The 14,504-nt window shown below is 51.5% G+C and overlaps 1 protein-coding gene across 2 annotated transcripts; it reads left to right on the forward strand.

The window, feature by feature from the left end:
- Nucleotides 1–633: 633 nt before the first annotated feature.
- On the forward strand, nucleotides 634–12,037 carry Gdf7 (growth differentiation factor 7). 2 transcript variants are annotated; one of them, XM_020156584.2, is made up of 3 exons: nucleotides 634–1,049; nucleotides 2,313–2,317; nucleotides 3,763–12,037. In XM_020156584.2, the coding sequence occupies exons 1-3, from the start codon at nucleotides 665–667 to the stop codon at nucleotides 4,696–4,698; spliced, it is 1,326 nt and encodes a 441-aa protein (XP_020012173.2). In that variant the 5' UTR covers nucleotides 634–664; the 3' UTR covers nucleotides 4,699–12,037. The 2 variants fall into 2 exon arrangements, with proteins under 2 accessions (XP_020012173.2, XP_020012172.2); XM_020156583.2 differs by lacking the exon at nucleotides 2,313–2,317 and having other exon boundaries at nucleotides 3,737–12,037.
- Nucleotides 12,038–14,504: the final 2,467 nt, after the last annotated feature.

Below are 14,504 nucleotides of genomic sequence, written 5' to 3' on the forward strand. Positions count from 1 at the left end.
TGCTCAAGTCTTCCGTTCCGATCCTTTGGGAGCTGTGGCAGGGTAGGGCACCGCCGAACCGTGGATCGAAAACGCCTTCGTGGTTGTCCCGCGCGCCCTTGTGGCTTTTCTGTTTGCATTGACCACGGGTCGCAGCGCAAGCGAGCAGCACAGAAGAGACCCAACCATTTCTCGGCCCCAAGTCTGGAGTCCCTGGCACTCGCGGAATAGGAGCGGGGAGGGGCGGGAGGTTCTCCGTGGAGGAGTGGGGAACAAGCTGGGCGGGTACGCACGACGCCCGGAGCCTCGAACCAAGGAGGGCGCGTTGGTTTTCGGTGGGCGCAGCGCGGGCGTGGCGAACGCGAGTCGCGTGGCCGTGGGCAGGGGAGGCGGGGCACTGGGCTGTGGCGGGAGCCTGGGGCCCGTAACACTCACTTGGCGAGGGTGGGGGCAGGCTCCTGCCCTGGACTCCACGATAGGCCCGAGTGGGGGGCGCAGCGCTGCCACTGGAGTGTTCAGCAGGGGGCGCTGCTCCGGGCGTTGGGCGGGGTGGGGTGGAAGAGGAGGGGGGCCGCGGCTTGCTGCGCACACTTCCCCCATTATTAAACACTATGTTCAAAAGGCGCCGGGGGACTTCCCGGAGCCACGGAGCCCTAGTCGCTCGGCCGGCTGGCCCACGGAGCCCATGGACCTGAGCGCCGCCGCTGCGCTGTGTCTCTGGCTGCTGAGCGCTTGCCGCCCCCGCGACGGGCTGGAAGCTGCTGCAGTGCTGCGAGCAGCGGGGGCAGGGCCGGCCTGGGGCCCGGGCAGCGGCGGCAGCGGCAGCGGCAGTGGCGGGCAGACCCTCGCCCCGGCTGCGGGCGCCTCAGCTGTCCAGGCCGCCGCGGCTCCCGGGGCCCGTACTGTGCGCCGCGCCGCGGGCCCCGGCTTCAGGAACGGCTCCGTGGTACCGCACCACTTCATGATGTCGCTTTATCGGAGTCTGGCTGGGAGGGCTCCAGCTGAGGCATCCTCCTGGAGCCACGGCCGCGCGGACACAATCACCGGCTTCGTTGACCAGGCGACCCAAGGTACTTTACGCCTCTTCTGCGCCCAACCATCCCGTCCGATCTTGGGCTGAGATCACCCCCCTGGAGCGATGCTCCATTCCATTCAGGGCCGTGGCCCTACAAGTCCCAGCCTCAGGTGTTAGAAAGAAACTTCGCCACCAAGGTCAACGCACTCGAACCCGCTGCGCCTGGACTGTGGCGCGAGTCCGGCAGCTCGCGGGGCCGGGTCCCAGAGGGCTGAGCGGATGTCTTTGCTGGTTGCTGGCTGGCAGGTCCCCTGAAGGAGGAAGGCTGAGTCCAAGATTTGTTTCTTGAGGAAGGGAGTGGAGTGGCCTCGGGCCCAGAGCCCTTGGAGAAGAAAAAAGGGCAGGAGTGGGGACTTTGGAGTTCTTGCCAAGAGGGTCTATGTAATGACCAGGGCGGCGGATGCAGCTTACATTGTCGTGGGGTGAAGGCACACACTGGCGGTGGCCCAGGGGAATACGAGGCAGGTATCAGGCTAAGGTAATGACTGTGGACAGGCTGGTGGCGTCTCCCGGTATGAGGCCCTTCTCAGTAGGCTGCATCTGGGTGGTGGTGCCTTGTGTGGGGGCCTGCGTTGTGCGGGGGTGGGGTGTGGGGGGGAACCCCGGAGGGCCAGAGGTCCAGGATTTTAGTTGTGTGGGGAGGGGAGCATTTCCCAGAGTCTGTGCAGGAATGCCTGCGGCCCTAGTACTCCACCTTAATCCTCTACAGGGCCCTCCAAAGGTAGGGCGTGGGTGAGGCCGTGTGGTGGTTGCTGTGTGTCATCTGGATTTTATTAATCTCCATTGAAGTCATTAAAGCAGACAGATAGGGAAAATTTAACTAATTTCAGGCGGAAATGCAAGTAATTTTGATCTTAATTCTGTCCAGCCAGACACTTAACATGGACAGCAAGAGGGGAAAAAAGGCAAATAGGGCTGGAAAGCAAGGGTTGCTGGTCTGAGGCTCGAGGGGCCACTGACTGCACACCTTTGGATCCCAGCCTGGTGGAAGCAGGTATAGGCCACTGTGTGGTGAGCAAATCACCCATCCCTGCAAAACACACAATAACTATGCACAGACTGCTTTCTTTTGGGTACCTGAACCCAAAAGGCTCAGGATTGATAGTCCATTAGAATTATCTAGCATTCTCTGAAAGCCTGGCATGGCCTCTGCACTGAACCTTAGCATATTCAAGGGAAGCCCCACTCTTGGTGCACAGGGCCAGGGAAGGCTGCAGACCTATCCCTGAATAGGGATTGCCGAGGCTGCAGGAGACAGGGCAAGTGCAGGACCCTAAATTACCAGAAGCACCAAACTCTCTTAGGGCTAAGTCTCCCAGGGTCATAGACTCAGATAAATCCTTTCCTGGGGAGCTCTGCTTGGCTGGCAAGGCCTGAGAGGCCACCTCTCCCTCCCTTCATGGCTAAGTGGCAGGCCAGAGAAGCAGGGAGAGATGGAGGGCTGCACTATAAGCTGAGAGAAAGCAGGAGATGTGAGTGCTTGCCCAGAGAGCATCTCTCCCTACTCTCTACCCTGAGCCTCAATTTGGAATAGGGCTGCTTGAGTCTTCCAGGGACCAGGGACATCACCCAGACTGCGGACCTCAGGCATCAAGTCCTGGCCTCCGTGGTTGGAGAGCAAATCCCTGATGGTGGTGGTGGTGGTGGGGGTCTGCATAATCTCTCCGAGTTTGGGGCAAAACGAAACCATATGACCCCCTTCAAAGGGAGCTCCTTATCTGCTACTTGGTGGAATTTAAACTTTTTCTTCTGAGCCCCAAAAGGAAAAAAGTGCCCAAGACCAGAAATAAAACCCTAAGCCTGAGATAAGTCTCAGCAGAGCAAAAGCATAAGTCCTGAATGGTCTGGCTCTCCTGGAAGCAAGACATCACAGGGACCCGCTGCCCTCACTGCAGCAAAGCCAGCCGGCTCCGTTCCTTTGGCGCCATCCCCCTGTCTTCTGAGGCTAGGGGAGCACCAGGAGGACCCAGGCGAGGGGCTCCAGCAGGGCTTTTGCTGAGACTTGAGCGAGCCTGTATGCCAATCCGGGACCTCGGTTCCCCTTTGGCCAAACGGGGAGATTGGACTGGAGGGTCTCTACCACCGTTCTGCTGCGTTCCACCTCTGGACAACTCGCAGGCCCCTGCTTGCCTGGGAGACGGAGGTCGGCGGGAATGTCAAGGCTGGGTTAGAGAAGAGAGATAGCTGAAGAGGAGTGTTTTGAGGGGACAAGAACTTTCCGTTTGCAGTTCTCCTGGGAGCTCAGCAAGGCAGTCAGGAGCAGTACCTATTCTGGGCAGGACCAGACCTACTTCTGATGCGACCACTTCTTCAGTTCTCCTATCCCGGGATGTCTGGTCTTCGATCGTTTCCTAAATCCATGGCTATAGGGCAGGGAGCAGGACTGTAGTAGCCTTAAGATTGTGTGTTGGGTATTGTGGCGCGTTCCTGCCCCACGGCTCGGCGATAATGCGGGTATCCATGGTTGTCGCGATGGCTTGAGGAACCAAAGCTCCAGGGGGGATGAAGGCGCCCTTGCTTTGGGCCAGGCTGGCAGCATTTCAATTGGGGCCTAGGTGAGGGAGCTTGTATCCTGCTTCGAAGGTTGCCAAATCGAGTGCTGTTAGGTGGTCCCGTGGCGGGGAGTTCGGGTTTCGCTCTTACTCTGTCCTTTCTCTCTCTGTCTCTGCCCGTCCCTGGTAGACGAATCGGCGGCCGAGACCAGCCAGAGCTTCATATTCGACGTGTCCAGTCTTCCCGATGCCGACGAGGTAGTGGGCGCTGAGCTGCGCGTGCTGCGCCACGAATCTCAGGAGCCAGGCTTTGGCATTGCGACTCCCCCACCGCTGCTGTTGCTGTCCACGTGCCCGGGTGCAGCCCGCACGCCGCGCCTGCTGCAGTCGCAGGCCGCGGAGCCCCTGGACGGCGCGCGCTGGGAAGTGTTCGACGTGGCGGACGCCTTGCAGAGCCACCGCCAGGAGCCGCGCGCCAGAGCGTTCTGCGTCCTGCTGCACGCAGCGGTGGGCCCCGCAAGGAGCCCGCTGGCACTGCGGCTGCTGGGTTTCGGCTGGCGGGGCGGAGGTACCGTGGCAGCGGCAGAGGAGCGCGCGCTGCTGGTCGTCTCCTCCCGCACGCAGAGGAAGGACAGCCTGTTCCGGGAGATACGTGCCCAGGCCCGCGCACTCCGGGCCGCTCTAGCTGCAGAACCTCCACCCGACCCGGGACCCGGCACTGGGTCGCCAAAGGCAATGATTGGCGGCCGCAGGCGGCGGCGGACAGCGCTGGTCGGTACTCGGACAGCGCAGGGCAGCGGCGGGGGTGCGGGCCGGGGCCACGGGCGCCGGGGTCGGAGCCGCTGTAGCCGGAAACCGCTCCATGTGGACTTCAAGGAATTGGGTTGGGACGACTGGATCATCGCGCCGCTGGACTACGAGGCGTACCACTGCGAGGGCGTTTGTGACTTCCCGCTGCGCTCGCATCTTGAGCCCACCAACCATGCCATCATTCAGACTCTGCTCAACTCCATGGCGCCCGATGCCGCGCCAGCCTCCTGCTGCGTGCCTGCTCGCCTCAGCCCCATCAGCATCCTGTACATTGATGCCGCCAACAACGTGGTTTACAAGCAGTACGAGGACATGGTGGTGGAGGCTTGCGGCTGCAGGTAGCATGCGGCATGGGGAGGGAGCAGGTTGCCGCTGAGGACCCCTGCTGAAGAGCAGCTTGGGGCCCAGCGGGTCACCGAGCAGGAGTGCGCTTCGGACTGTAGCCCCCCCACCCGCGCGGAGAAGAGCACTCGTTCACACTCACACCCACACACTCGTTCACTCACGCATACATATATCGTGCAGTGGACAGTAGCATCTGAAAGCCTTGGGAAGAGATTGCCTGCCGCTACCAAATGTCACAGCCATGTGTAGTTTGTAAACAGATCACCCTTTAGGGGAGAGGAAGATGTTTGTGGTGTGGCAATTGGCATTAAATCAGGTAGAAACGGTTTAGGATGGAGGCTCCAAAACGGGTGACCTAAAGGGGTACTGGAGTACGTTTTAGCTCACCCACCCCTATTTGTTCTGGTGGGGGTGGCGTGGCCTTGCTGAGAGGCGGAAAACCTGGTGTTGCACCCTGGAACCCACTGAAGGACTGGAATGCTTTTTCTCACAGTAAGGAACTGCTGCAAAAGAAATCTTTCTCCCCTAACTTTTAAAATTAATGTGGCACCGCCTCAGTTTTGAACGGGAAGTTTTGTCTGAAAGAATGTCTTATGGAACTTCCCAGATCTCTGCAAATGTCAGAACTGCCCTCTTTTATCAGTTCTAATTGGGAATGATCAAGAAAGTGGACTTTTTCTCTTTGAGGGGAAATCAAATGGAGGAGATGTTTTTCACTGAGCTGACATGACATTGGTTGTGGGGTGGGATCCACCAGGTTCAAAAAACCCAAGCTGGTCGGAGGAGGGCACTAGCAGTGCCTTGGAGACATAAGAGGAAGGTAGTGCAATGACTGGGCTTGGGGAAAAAGGAGGGGGACTGCCACTTTTCCTAGAGACAGGCCAGGAGGGTTTCCTAAGAAGCTGGCAAAGAGGCTGTCAGGGCTTGAAAGCTTGCCTCTCCTGGAACTCAGGTTCATCTGCCAGGTAGCACACCGCATTCCAAAAGCCACACTCAAGAGTGCGCCAACATGTGCTTGTGCTTAGCTTAGCTTTTGCATCAGCCTTGGCCTTCACACGCTTTCTCTGTGTTGTTGCTGTAGGTTTTGGCAGTGTGATAGTAACCTTAAGGGGAGCTGCACAAAAGTGCTTTTGTCAGACTTAAACTCACAACCCAGACCTTCAGAACAGGAGGAAGGTTGACCTCCCCCCCCCCTTGCTGTCAGCCACTGCGGTAGCCCGCTAGGGCAGGGTCTTGGTGCAAGCCCTTCTCACAGTTCCCGAATTTCTCCCCAAAGAGTCTCATTGATGGCAGGATTTTCTATCTATGTAAAAGTGAGCTCCAGCATGCCAGCCTTCCTTGTTTTATTTGATTTGTTCATGCCTGCGAGTCTTTTGTGGTCTTTTGTTAATGGTTGGAGAGAAAGAGAGATAAGTTGGACTCCACCAGTCCATGGCTTCTTTGAAAAATCCTGCAGCCCTTCTGGGTACTGTTGTTTTAGATGTTGTGCTGGGCCTTGTCTTGTGTTTGTCTTGGATTCTAAGGGTCAGGACAATTTATATGTATTTTAATTCTGAAGAGTTACACTTTACACTCTTCAGGGACAGGAAAGACTAAGGTTCAAATGCAGTTTATTTATGGTCCCCACCTGAATCCTTTCCAGTCTGTAAAATTATCCCAAAGGGGGAAAATGCTATTTATAACTTATTCTTAAAATTATAATTGTCACCTCTTACAATGTGAGTTTATTTGCTATGGCTATGTGAGTCACTATAAATGATCAGAAAATTCAAGTTTCTTTAGGTTAAAAAAAAAAAATCCCAAAGTTACTGCTCTGGTACAATTCCATCTTTTTAAATACCGAGGCAGAGATGGTGCCCAGATTATTGGTTTTGCGAGGGAACCCTCGATCTGTTTTTCTAAGTGATGGATGATTTTAGTAGTGATTTTGCTGATACTTGTCTTAATGAATTTTTTAAAAAGTTAAATGTCAAACTAGAAGATTTAGAAAGGAAGTTAATAAATTACAGTTAAATATTATTTTGAAGAAACTTTAAGATACTTTATATGTTTGGGCAAAAGCATACATTTAGATACTATTTTTAATTATTAGAAAAAACAACATTTGGGCAATAAATGTCTTGATTTAGCCTAGTTTTTTATAGTAGGGAAAAAAATTTCCATTCCTTGGTTTCTGCTGCTCACTTCTTAGGAGATGTGTTGTGGGTGAGGGAGCAAGTAGGCATCTCCTTGCATTTTTACAGGCAGAATCTTGGGAAGAAGGGAGGAGTGTTACCTTAGAAGGCTCTTACTGTCCCTGAGGCCTCAGTGTGCTGTTTATGGAATAAAATGAATGGCTCCAGGTTTCACCTGGACCTTCCTGGAACCACCAGGGGCTCTGGTGGGTACCCTGTTCCATCTCTACTCAGCCCTCTGGCTCTTCAGCGTCCATCTGTACAGTGTGTTTCTGTTTGTAAAAGTGACCCCAAGAGAGTCATAACATGGGACAGACAGCTTTCTGTTGTTAGGATGTGGCTAAAGTAGCTTCGCCAAGAGGTGTAGAACAGGCCTGGGCCTAGTTAATACAGTTGAGAGCCCTCTGCATTGTCTGCCTATCTTCTAGGCAGTGGGGTTGAGCTGGGGTGATCAGTGCAAGCCCAGCTGCTTCTCTGGAACCCTAGTCCTCACTGTTGGGGGGAGCAGGGGTCAAGTGTGTCAGGGCCATGAGCAAAGTTACCCTCATCTGAGATCATTAAATTGTCCCTGCCAAAGTAAACAGAATTTTACACTTTTTGGGGAAGGACTGAGTTGAGGCCTCTTGAATCACTATTTTCTGTGAGTGAGAAGGGTGTGACATCCCTGCTCGGGGAGCATGGGGCAGACCAGCTAGGGTCCAGAGGGATTGCTGCTGGGTCTGCCAAACACTAAAAAGGTCTGGTCACCGCTGATTGAAGCCAGATCTTTTGTATTAAGGGAGACCTCTACACTGGTAGGCCGGCATTTCCAGGATTCTTAAATGGAATTCTGGCTTTCGAACAGCTGGACTGGGTCTTCCAGAAAGGACGGTAGCATGCCTTGTCAGCTTATACTGGGGAAGCCTGGCTGGAGCTGTGCTCATTTGGTATATTCATATCCCTGTCACCATACTTGCCTGGCACTTGAGTGAGAGAAGCAGTGTAGATTGTGTGATGGTGCAGTCAAAGCCCTCAGAGGCTCCATGCAGATCTCACTGCACTTGTGGTATGGGCAGGGGCAGAGGCATGCATGAGTCCTAAGAAGAGGTTGGGAACCCTGGGGATGGAACAGGAGATGATCCAGATCTTCCAAATCCTCATGCCACCAGCAGTCTCCTTCCAATCATGCAGAAACTCACCGGAGCTGTAGACTGCTTTTCTTCTTAGAGCAGGGAGCAGAACTGCATTCTTTCCAAGAGCAGCTTGTGTACGAAAAGGGGCCAGCTCTTCCCTAGCTTGAGTCTGGTTTCCAGACAATGCAGTGAAAGGGAGAGAAGGTAGCTGACTTGGACCTTGCTGGGTCTCCAGAGAGTGCGAACTCTCTAAGGCACAGATATAGGGGTCCCCTGCCAGTTAAGCAGAACCTTCTCAGTGAGCTGAGGGCCAGAGGCCTCAGCAGGTGGACTGGGAGACATCAGGAGCTAAGGGCCTGCACTTACCCTTTAGGAAGTGTCTATGTTGCAAAGGAAAGGGAGGATGCCAATAGTAAACTCAGAAATTATAAGATTTTGGGAGTGGGAAGTCACTAGGTTCCCATGGGGGTAGTGTGTCTGAGTGGTGCTACTCAGGCCCACTGTGGGCTTCTGTACACTCCAGAGCCAACACCCCCACAATGTGGTCTGCACCTGCCTTGAGGAGGCTACTCTCCGCAGTAAGTCACCTTCCTGCTGGAGCTTCAGCGTCCACCTCTTAAAGTGAGGAGCCCTCCAGGCAGAAGTCCCAGGATGCTAGGGCAGAAAGCCCAGTCAGACAGTTCCAAGGCAGGGCAGAGTAATTGAGATCATCCCTGGGGAATGGCTCCTTCTGACCCCAATTTTGCAGCCCTCGTGGCATGTATGTTCTGTGGTGTGGTATCGTGTGGTGTGTGGTATAGTGTGTGACCCTCCTTTTTACTCCCACTCTCTGCTGCTATTTCATGGATGTCGTTTCCATTTCCACCTGGGGTAAGGCCATGACCAAAGGGTGGGACTTGGCTTACCCAAATCAGGAGCTGTCCCACACCCCTGGGGGCTGAGGGCCCTGCTAACCTGGCTCCAGTTGTGCCTGTGCTCATGCAGGTTGAAGAGGCCATACTTCGGCTCAGATTGTGACCAAGTGCTAGGAAAAGGATCACACCTCCAGCAGGTCCTCTGTGGGGCAGCAGAGAGAAGGGAAGGCTGTGCCTTTTTGGCAGCCCATGTGGGTCTGCCATTGTCCCAGAGGCCCTGGGTGAGACAAGCAAACCTGGTCCTAAGTAGGCTGCCCACACAATGCCCCCATGCCCGGATCTGAGGTCTGGGGGAAGGAGGGGAGAGATGTTGGGAAAGAGACCAGAGGCAAGCATCAGAAGACCTTCTCCTCTTCCTTTTTATGACCTGGGAAATGGTGGTGCAGTTTAACATTGAGAAGCACTAGAAGGAGGAGTCTAAAAGATGTTTAGTTTGAATTTTTCAGACAGCTCAGCCTTTTGCATCTGGAGCTGCCTGACCATTTATGTAGGAGCAGAGTTTTTATCTCTTCTTTTGTTGCCATTCAGGTCTTTCATTTGTGCCAGAGCTCAGAACTGAACAAACAGGGAGCCCAGAGTGAAGCTCTAGCTACGGAAGTCTGCTCTTCTCAGGAAGGCCACCAGCCCAACCTGGGTAGTCACTTGTTGCAAACAGGCTGGAAGTTTGCACTGTGAATCAGTGAGGGTAACTGAGGGCAGTGGGCTCTGAGCATCGTTCAGGGCCACACTCTGCTGTGAGAGCATTCATGTGGCTTAACCAGAGCTTGGCTTCCTCTTGTCCACCCTGCACAGGGCCTATGCTGTGCCTACAGCTGGTGTGTATTTGGTGCTAGGCCTTCAGCTAGGCAGAATTGGGGTTGGTGACTCATGGCAGCAGCAGTGTCAGTAATTATAGCAGAGCAAGTTAGGAGGGGATTAAAGGGTATGAGGCCCCCTGAAGAAATTAGTTCGTGTTTCAAGGCTCACTTGTTGTAGCTGAAAAAGTTCAAATTCACCCTCCATCCCTCCTGCCATGCAGATCTTGCAGACAGGCCTCCTCCAGCATCTGTGCATGGTGTGTGTGTGTGTGTGTGTGTGTGTGTGTGTGTGTGTGTGAAAAGACAGGACTGGTTTCTCTCACATGCATCCTCTTCAATTGCAAGAGGACTGCAGCGTCCACAGAGACTTCCTGAGGGATGTGTTTCTGCATAGGCAGGTGTTTGTTGGCAGGATGGTTTGTGTGAAGGTATGAGAAGCCCATTTTGCTCTTGTCAGGTGAACTTTCTCCTGCTAGTTTAGAAACTTCATTCAGAGAGGGCTGTCTGAGGGAAGTCATAGTGCAAACTTTTCATCCTTTTTCAAGGGACACTGAAATAAGTTGGCTAGAAAAACAAGAAAAAGCTGAGGTCAAACTCAGGTACCTGTAGGTGGGGTGGCACAGACTTTGGCTCTGAGGTTGGATGCTTTGCATTTGTGTTTCAGTTTTACCACCTTTTGAGTTCTTGGCAAACAGAAGCACTGTGAAGTGGTAGCTGGAGATTTGGCTAGGCATGAGGCAGGCAACTGGCTGTCTTTTTTGCAGTCAGGTCTCCATCTGCCACCTGACCAACCAGTGGTGGTAACCATTACATCTACTTCCTGAGTCTAGAGGTGGTATAAGATGCCTTGTTCTGTCTCTAGATTCCTCAGGGCCTTGGGTACCAGAATCTAGAACTCTGACTAGCCCTTCTGGGATTTTGCCCATGGTGAGCCAGCATGAGGCTTCTGATAAGGCTTATTGTAAAAGTCCTATTGAATTCAGAAGTATGCCTGGGCCCATAAGTAGCACATAGGTTGGGTTCCTTTGAGGACACTCCTAGGCCCAAGAGCTGCTGGTTTGGTGCAACTGTGCACAGCCTGTTCCCTCACATGGACTACTGGCAGCTCTCGGCTCGGGTTCTCAATGGGACAAGTCTGAAAAGCAGTGACAAGGTATGTTGAGGGCCTTTCCTTGCCACAGGCGCATGTGTGTCCAAGGCTCCCCTGTGACTTGCGGTGGCAGCAACTTGGCTTGAGGGAAGCAGGCTAGCTTACCTGGCTTGAGGGATAGTCCCCCATGCAGGCTTATTTCCTTGCAACTTACAGTTCTGATCCAGAGCCTGTCAGTCGGAGACAGTCAGCCAGTCAGCATTCTGTTCAGAAAATGATGATCAAGTTCGGTGAGAAAGAACGTTTCTTGGCTGGGAAATAGGCAAATGTTTCAAAGCTAGGAACAGAAATTCTCCAGAGGGGAATTTCTCTGGCATTCTCCACCTCAGACAAATTATAGATTAAACATGAGCACCCTAGTGTAATTTTTATTTTTATATTTCACTCTATACTATAGCGCAAACAGCTATTATGCTTTCTTTGACAAAGGTAACAATTGTGTCACGTTCAGTCTTTTAGCTGAAAGTTTTCACCTCAAATGAAAAGTCAATGCTTTGCTTTTCTTTCTTTTTTTTAAAGCATGAATTAGCATGCTGTCTACAACTTGACCTATTAGCTAATAGGGGTCTGAAAAGTTTGGGAATTTTTGTTTTGTTTTGTACATAAATAAAGAAGCAGATCCTATGAAGGTGCTGCTGAAGTCCTGCACCCGCTTAGAAAGAGATGCTGCTGAAGCAGGCTCTGGGTTGGCAGAATGCAGAGCCTGGTGGTGCCCTGAAGCTTAAAAAGCAAATATAATCTGATTCTTATACCGTGGCATAACTTAAAGTTACGGAAATGCCATCGAGGCTCAGTTACACACCATTCCTCCAGCAGCTAAAGACAAAATTAGTTATTTTTAGGGGAAATCCCTTTTCCTTTTTCAATGACATCCACTGTTTCTGAGCTTGGCTTGAGAGTAAAGAGATAGGGGTGTGAGAGAGGTCTTAAGTCAGGATTCTGGGACTCACAGGCTGCAGATTAATTGTCACCTACTGCCCAGCCTGGCCACTGGAGCAGCACTTGCTGACACTGTGAGATGTTGTTCGTAGCCAGGCCAGCAAGCAGACAGCTCTTCAATGGCAGGTATAAACCCATGTGTAGATGTATACTCACATTTAAATAGACTGTACATATTGACATGTAAATGACCTGTAAAACAGCAAACTCTATTTTTCTTGACTATTACATAGCAGTATATATTTGTTAAACATGCTTGTACACTTGTCATTAACCATTTTAATATTTTGTACAGATAAGTTGATTAAATATTTTATTCATAAAACTGCTTGTGACTGGTGTTTAGAGAAAAAGATTTTGGCTTTTGTTATTTAGCCTGTGTTGGTCTAGTCCTTCCCCTCTGCAATGGAGATCGGAGACATGCATTAGGCACTAGGAATGACTGTGTTGAAATAGGGGCAGCTTTGTGGTAGACTGGGCCCTGCTAGTCTTTGTGCTGACCACTGACCCTTTAAACATCAGTGTCTCCAATGTGGAATAGCATGCGGCTGCTGCATGTTGGGTCTTTTTGATTGTTGTGAAACTACATAGGGCACTGTGCACAGCCCAGTGTGTGAAGTCATTGCACAGGAGGGTAAAAACTCAGGCTTGGGCTCAGAGAAGAGGCCAAAATGCAGTGCAAAACATTATCTCTTTGGGAAATGAGCATTGTAATTTGTAAAGAGTGCTAATTCATTCCAAACAGTGGAAATGGAAAGGCTTTTGGTTTTAATATTCTGTAGGCCGCTGTAGCCCTCTACCACTGCAGAAAGTGTGAGCCCTCTCCTCTGGAGGTCACACAATCATGCCTCTGAAGTCCTAAGGTACAGAGCCCCATGCCAGCAGCTTCCTCTGCAAAACCACGACATGTTTCAGAGAAACCAGCTAAATTTTATAGCACATTTGACAAGCCACTTTTGCTAAGGCCCTGTGTGTTCAGTGACATGGCCTTGGATGCTTCAGTATCTCTCCCTGATGGGCAGAGTCAGACCATCCATGGACTGTTCCCTGGCTGTCCCAATTCTCACACCTGACTTTCCTGCAGATGATGAAGAGGGCTATTTCATCTGTTCCTAAAATGTGCTGGGAGAGGATTAGTGACAGAGTTGCAGTGGTGGGAAGCGGAAGGGGACTCGCCCGCATTAAGGACGCGTTACCTGGATGATTTCTTTTAGGGTATGGAGCCTGTCAGTATTACGCACCTTTTGGTCACAGTGATGGCAACATTTTGAATCCAGTGATCCTGTATTATGATTTTTTTGTTTTGTTTTGTTTTGTTTTTTGGTTACTTCCCATTTTTCTTTAAAAATTTTTTTATTAGCATATAATATTGTACAGGAGGATACATTGTGGTATTTACAGATGTGCTTACCATATATTTTAGCTATATTTATCCCCTCCGTCATTCTCTCTCTTCTCCTCCCGCCTTCTTAGAACAATTTCAACAGGTTTCATTCTTCTATTTTCCTATGTGAACACGAAATACATCCACTATATTCACCCTCATTCCCTCTTCCCTTGCATTCACCCTCTTCCCACTGGTATCCACACCTGGAAAGGACTTATTTTGTCCTCCTGCCCTTCTTTTTTTTTTTTTTGAAATGTACATTGTTAGTTCAAGGGGGTTTCACCTTGGTACTTCAGGCCTGTGTACATTGTGCTTTGCCTGTAGTATGTTAATGCAAATTCCTGCAGTTAAGTGGGTTTTATCCTGGTGAAAGATAAACCTACTCTCTTTCTAGTCCTTAAATTCATTACTACTAAATGAAGAATTTTTTATTGGAAGAAAAATCATATTTCCCCTTTAACTAACTCATTTGGTAGATACAGTAAATGTGTAAATTCTGTGACCCTGCTGTGGAACAGTGTAAAGTCTTGTCAAGCTTTGTTTATAGTAATCTTAGGTAAATTTATCATGTTTTTGGTTTTCAGTCTCCACACTGCCTGCCCCAGTATCTGTGCAGTAGAGAAGGAGCAGCTACAGACAGAGGAAAGATAGGGGTGGCGCTTAAAATTTCATCCAACTTCCTGCACACAGATGAGGGCAGTCTGAAAGGCTGGCAGTGCCAGATGCTAAGTGGAGGCTACAGTTGACTTCCCTGATGACTCCCTCACCCTGTTATGGCTCTGCCCCAATGCTGCTCATTTCCAGACAAGTCGAGTAGAAGAAGCCCCAACTGCTGCTCTATTGAGGGCGGGGCGGGACACAATTACAGAGGCCAGGAGTGCCTGTGCCTTTGGAAACTGCACTCATGAGCTCAGAAGGGGCAGTGATCTGGAGAGAAACTTGTCCACTGGGATGTGTCGCCAGTGCTCAGCTGTCAACCGTGAGGCTGTGGTTTGCTGAGTCCTAATGATATGCAGGTGCGTGGCCCTTTTGTAGTGGCCAGTAGGAGGAAGCACAGATGTGCTGCAGAGCCCGAGTAGAGTGGATTTACAGCAGGGGGAATGCTAGGCCCTCTGTGAGGGAGGGAGACCTTGCAGGTGCACCCCCACCCCCGGCTGTAATAGACGCCCAGTCATGGGGTCACATTCCCATCCCAGGGAGGAGGAATTTTCCCATAGACTTACCCAGCAAGCAAATCCACTCCTAAGTGGGGAGGTCAGCACAGACCCCTGTGCCAGAATGTTTGAGGAATGCAACACAAAATGAGACTATCCCCAAGCAGTCTTGTGTA

The sequence above is a fragment of the Castor canadensis genome, chromosome 12 (assembly GCF_047511655.1).
Source record: "Castor canadensis chromosome 12, mCasCan1.hap1v2, whole genome shotgun sequence".
In the NCBI taxonomy this organism is placed as follows: domain Eukaryota; kingdom Metazoa; phylum Chordata; class Mammalia; order Rodentia; family Castoridae; genus Castor; species Castor canadensis.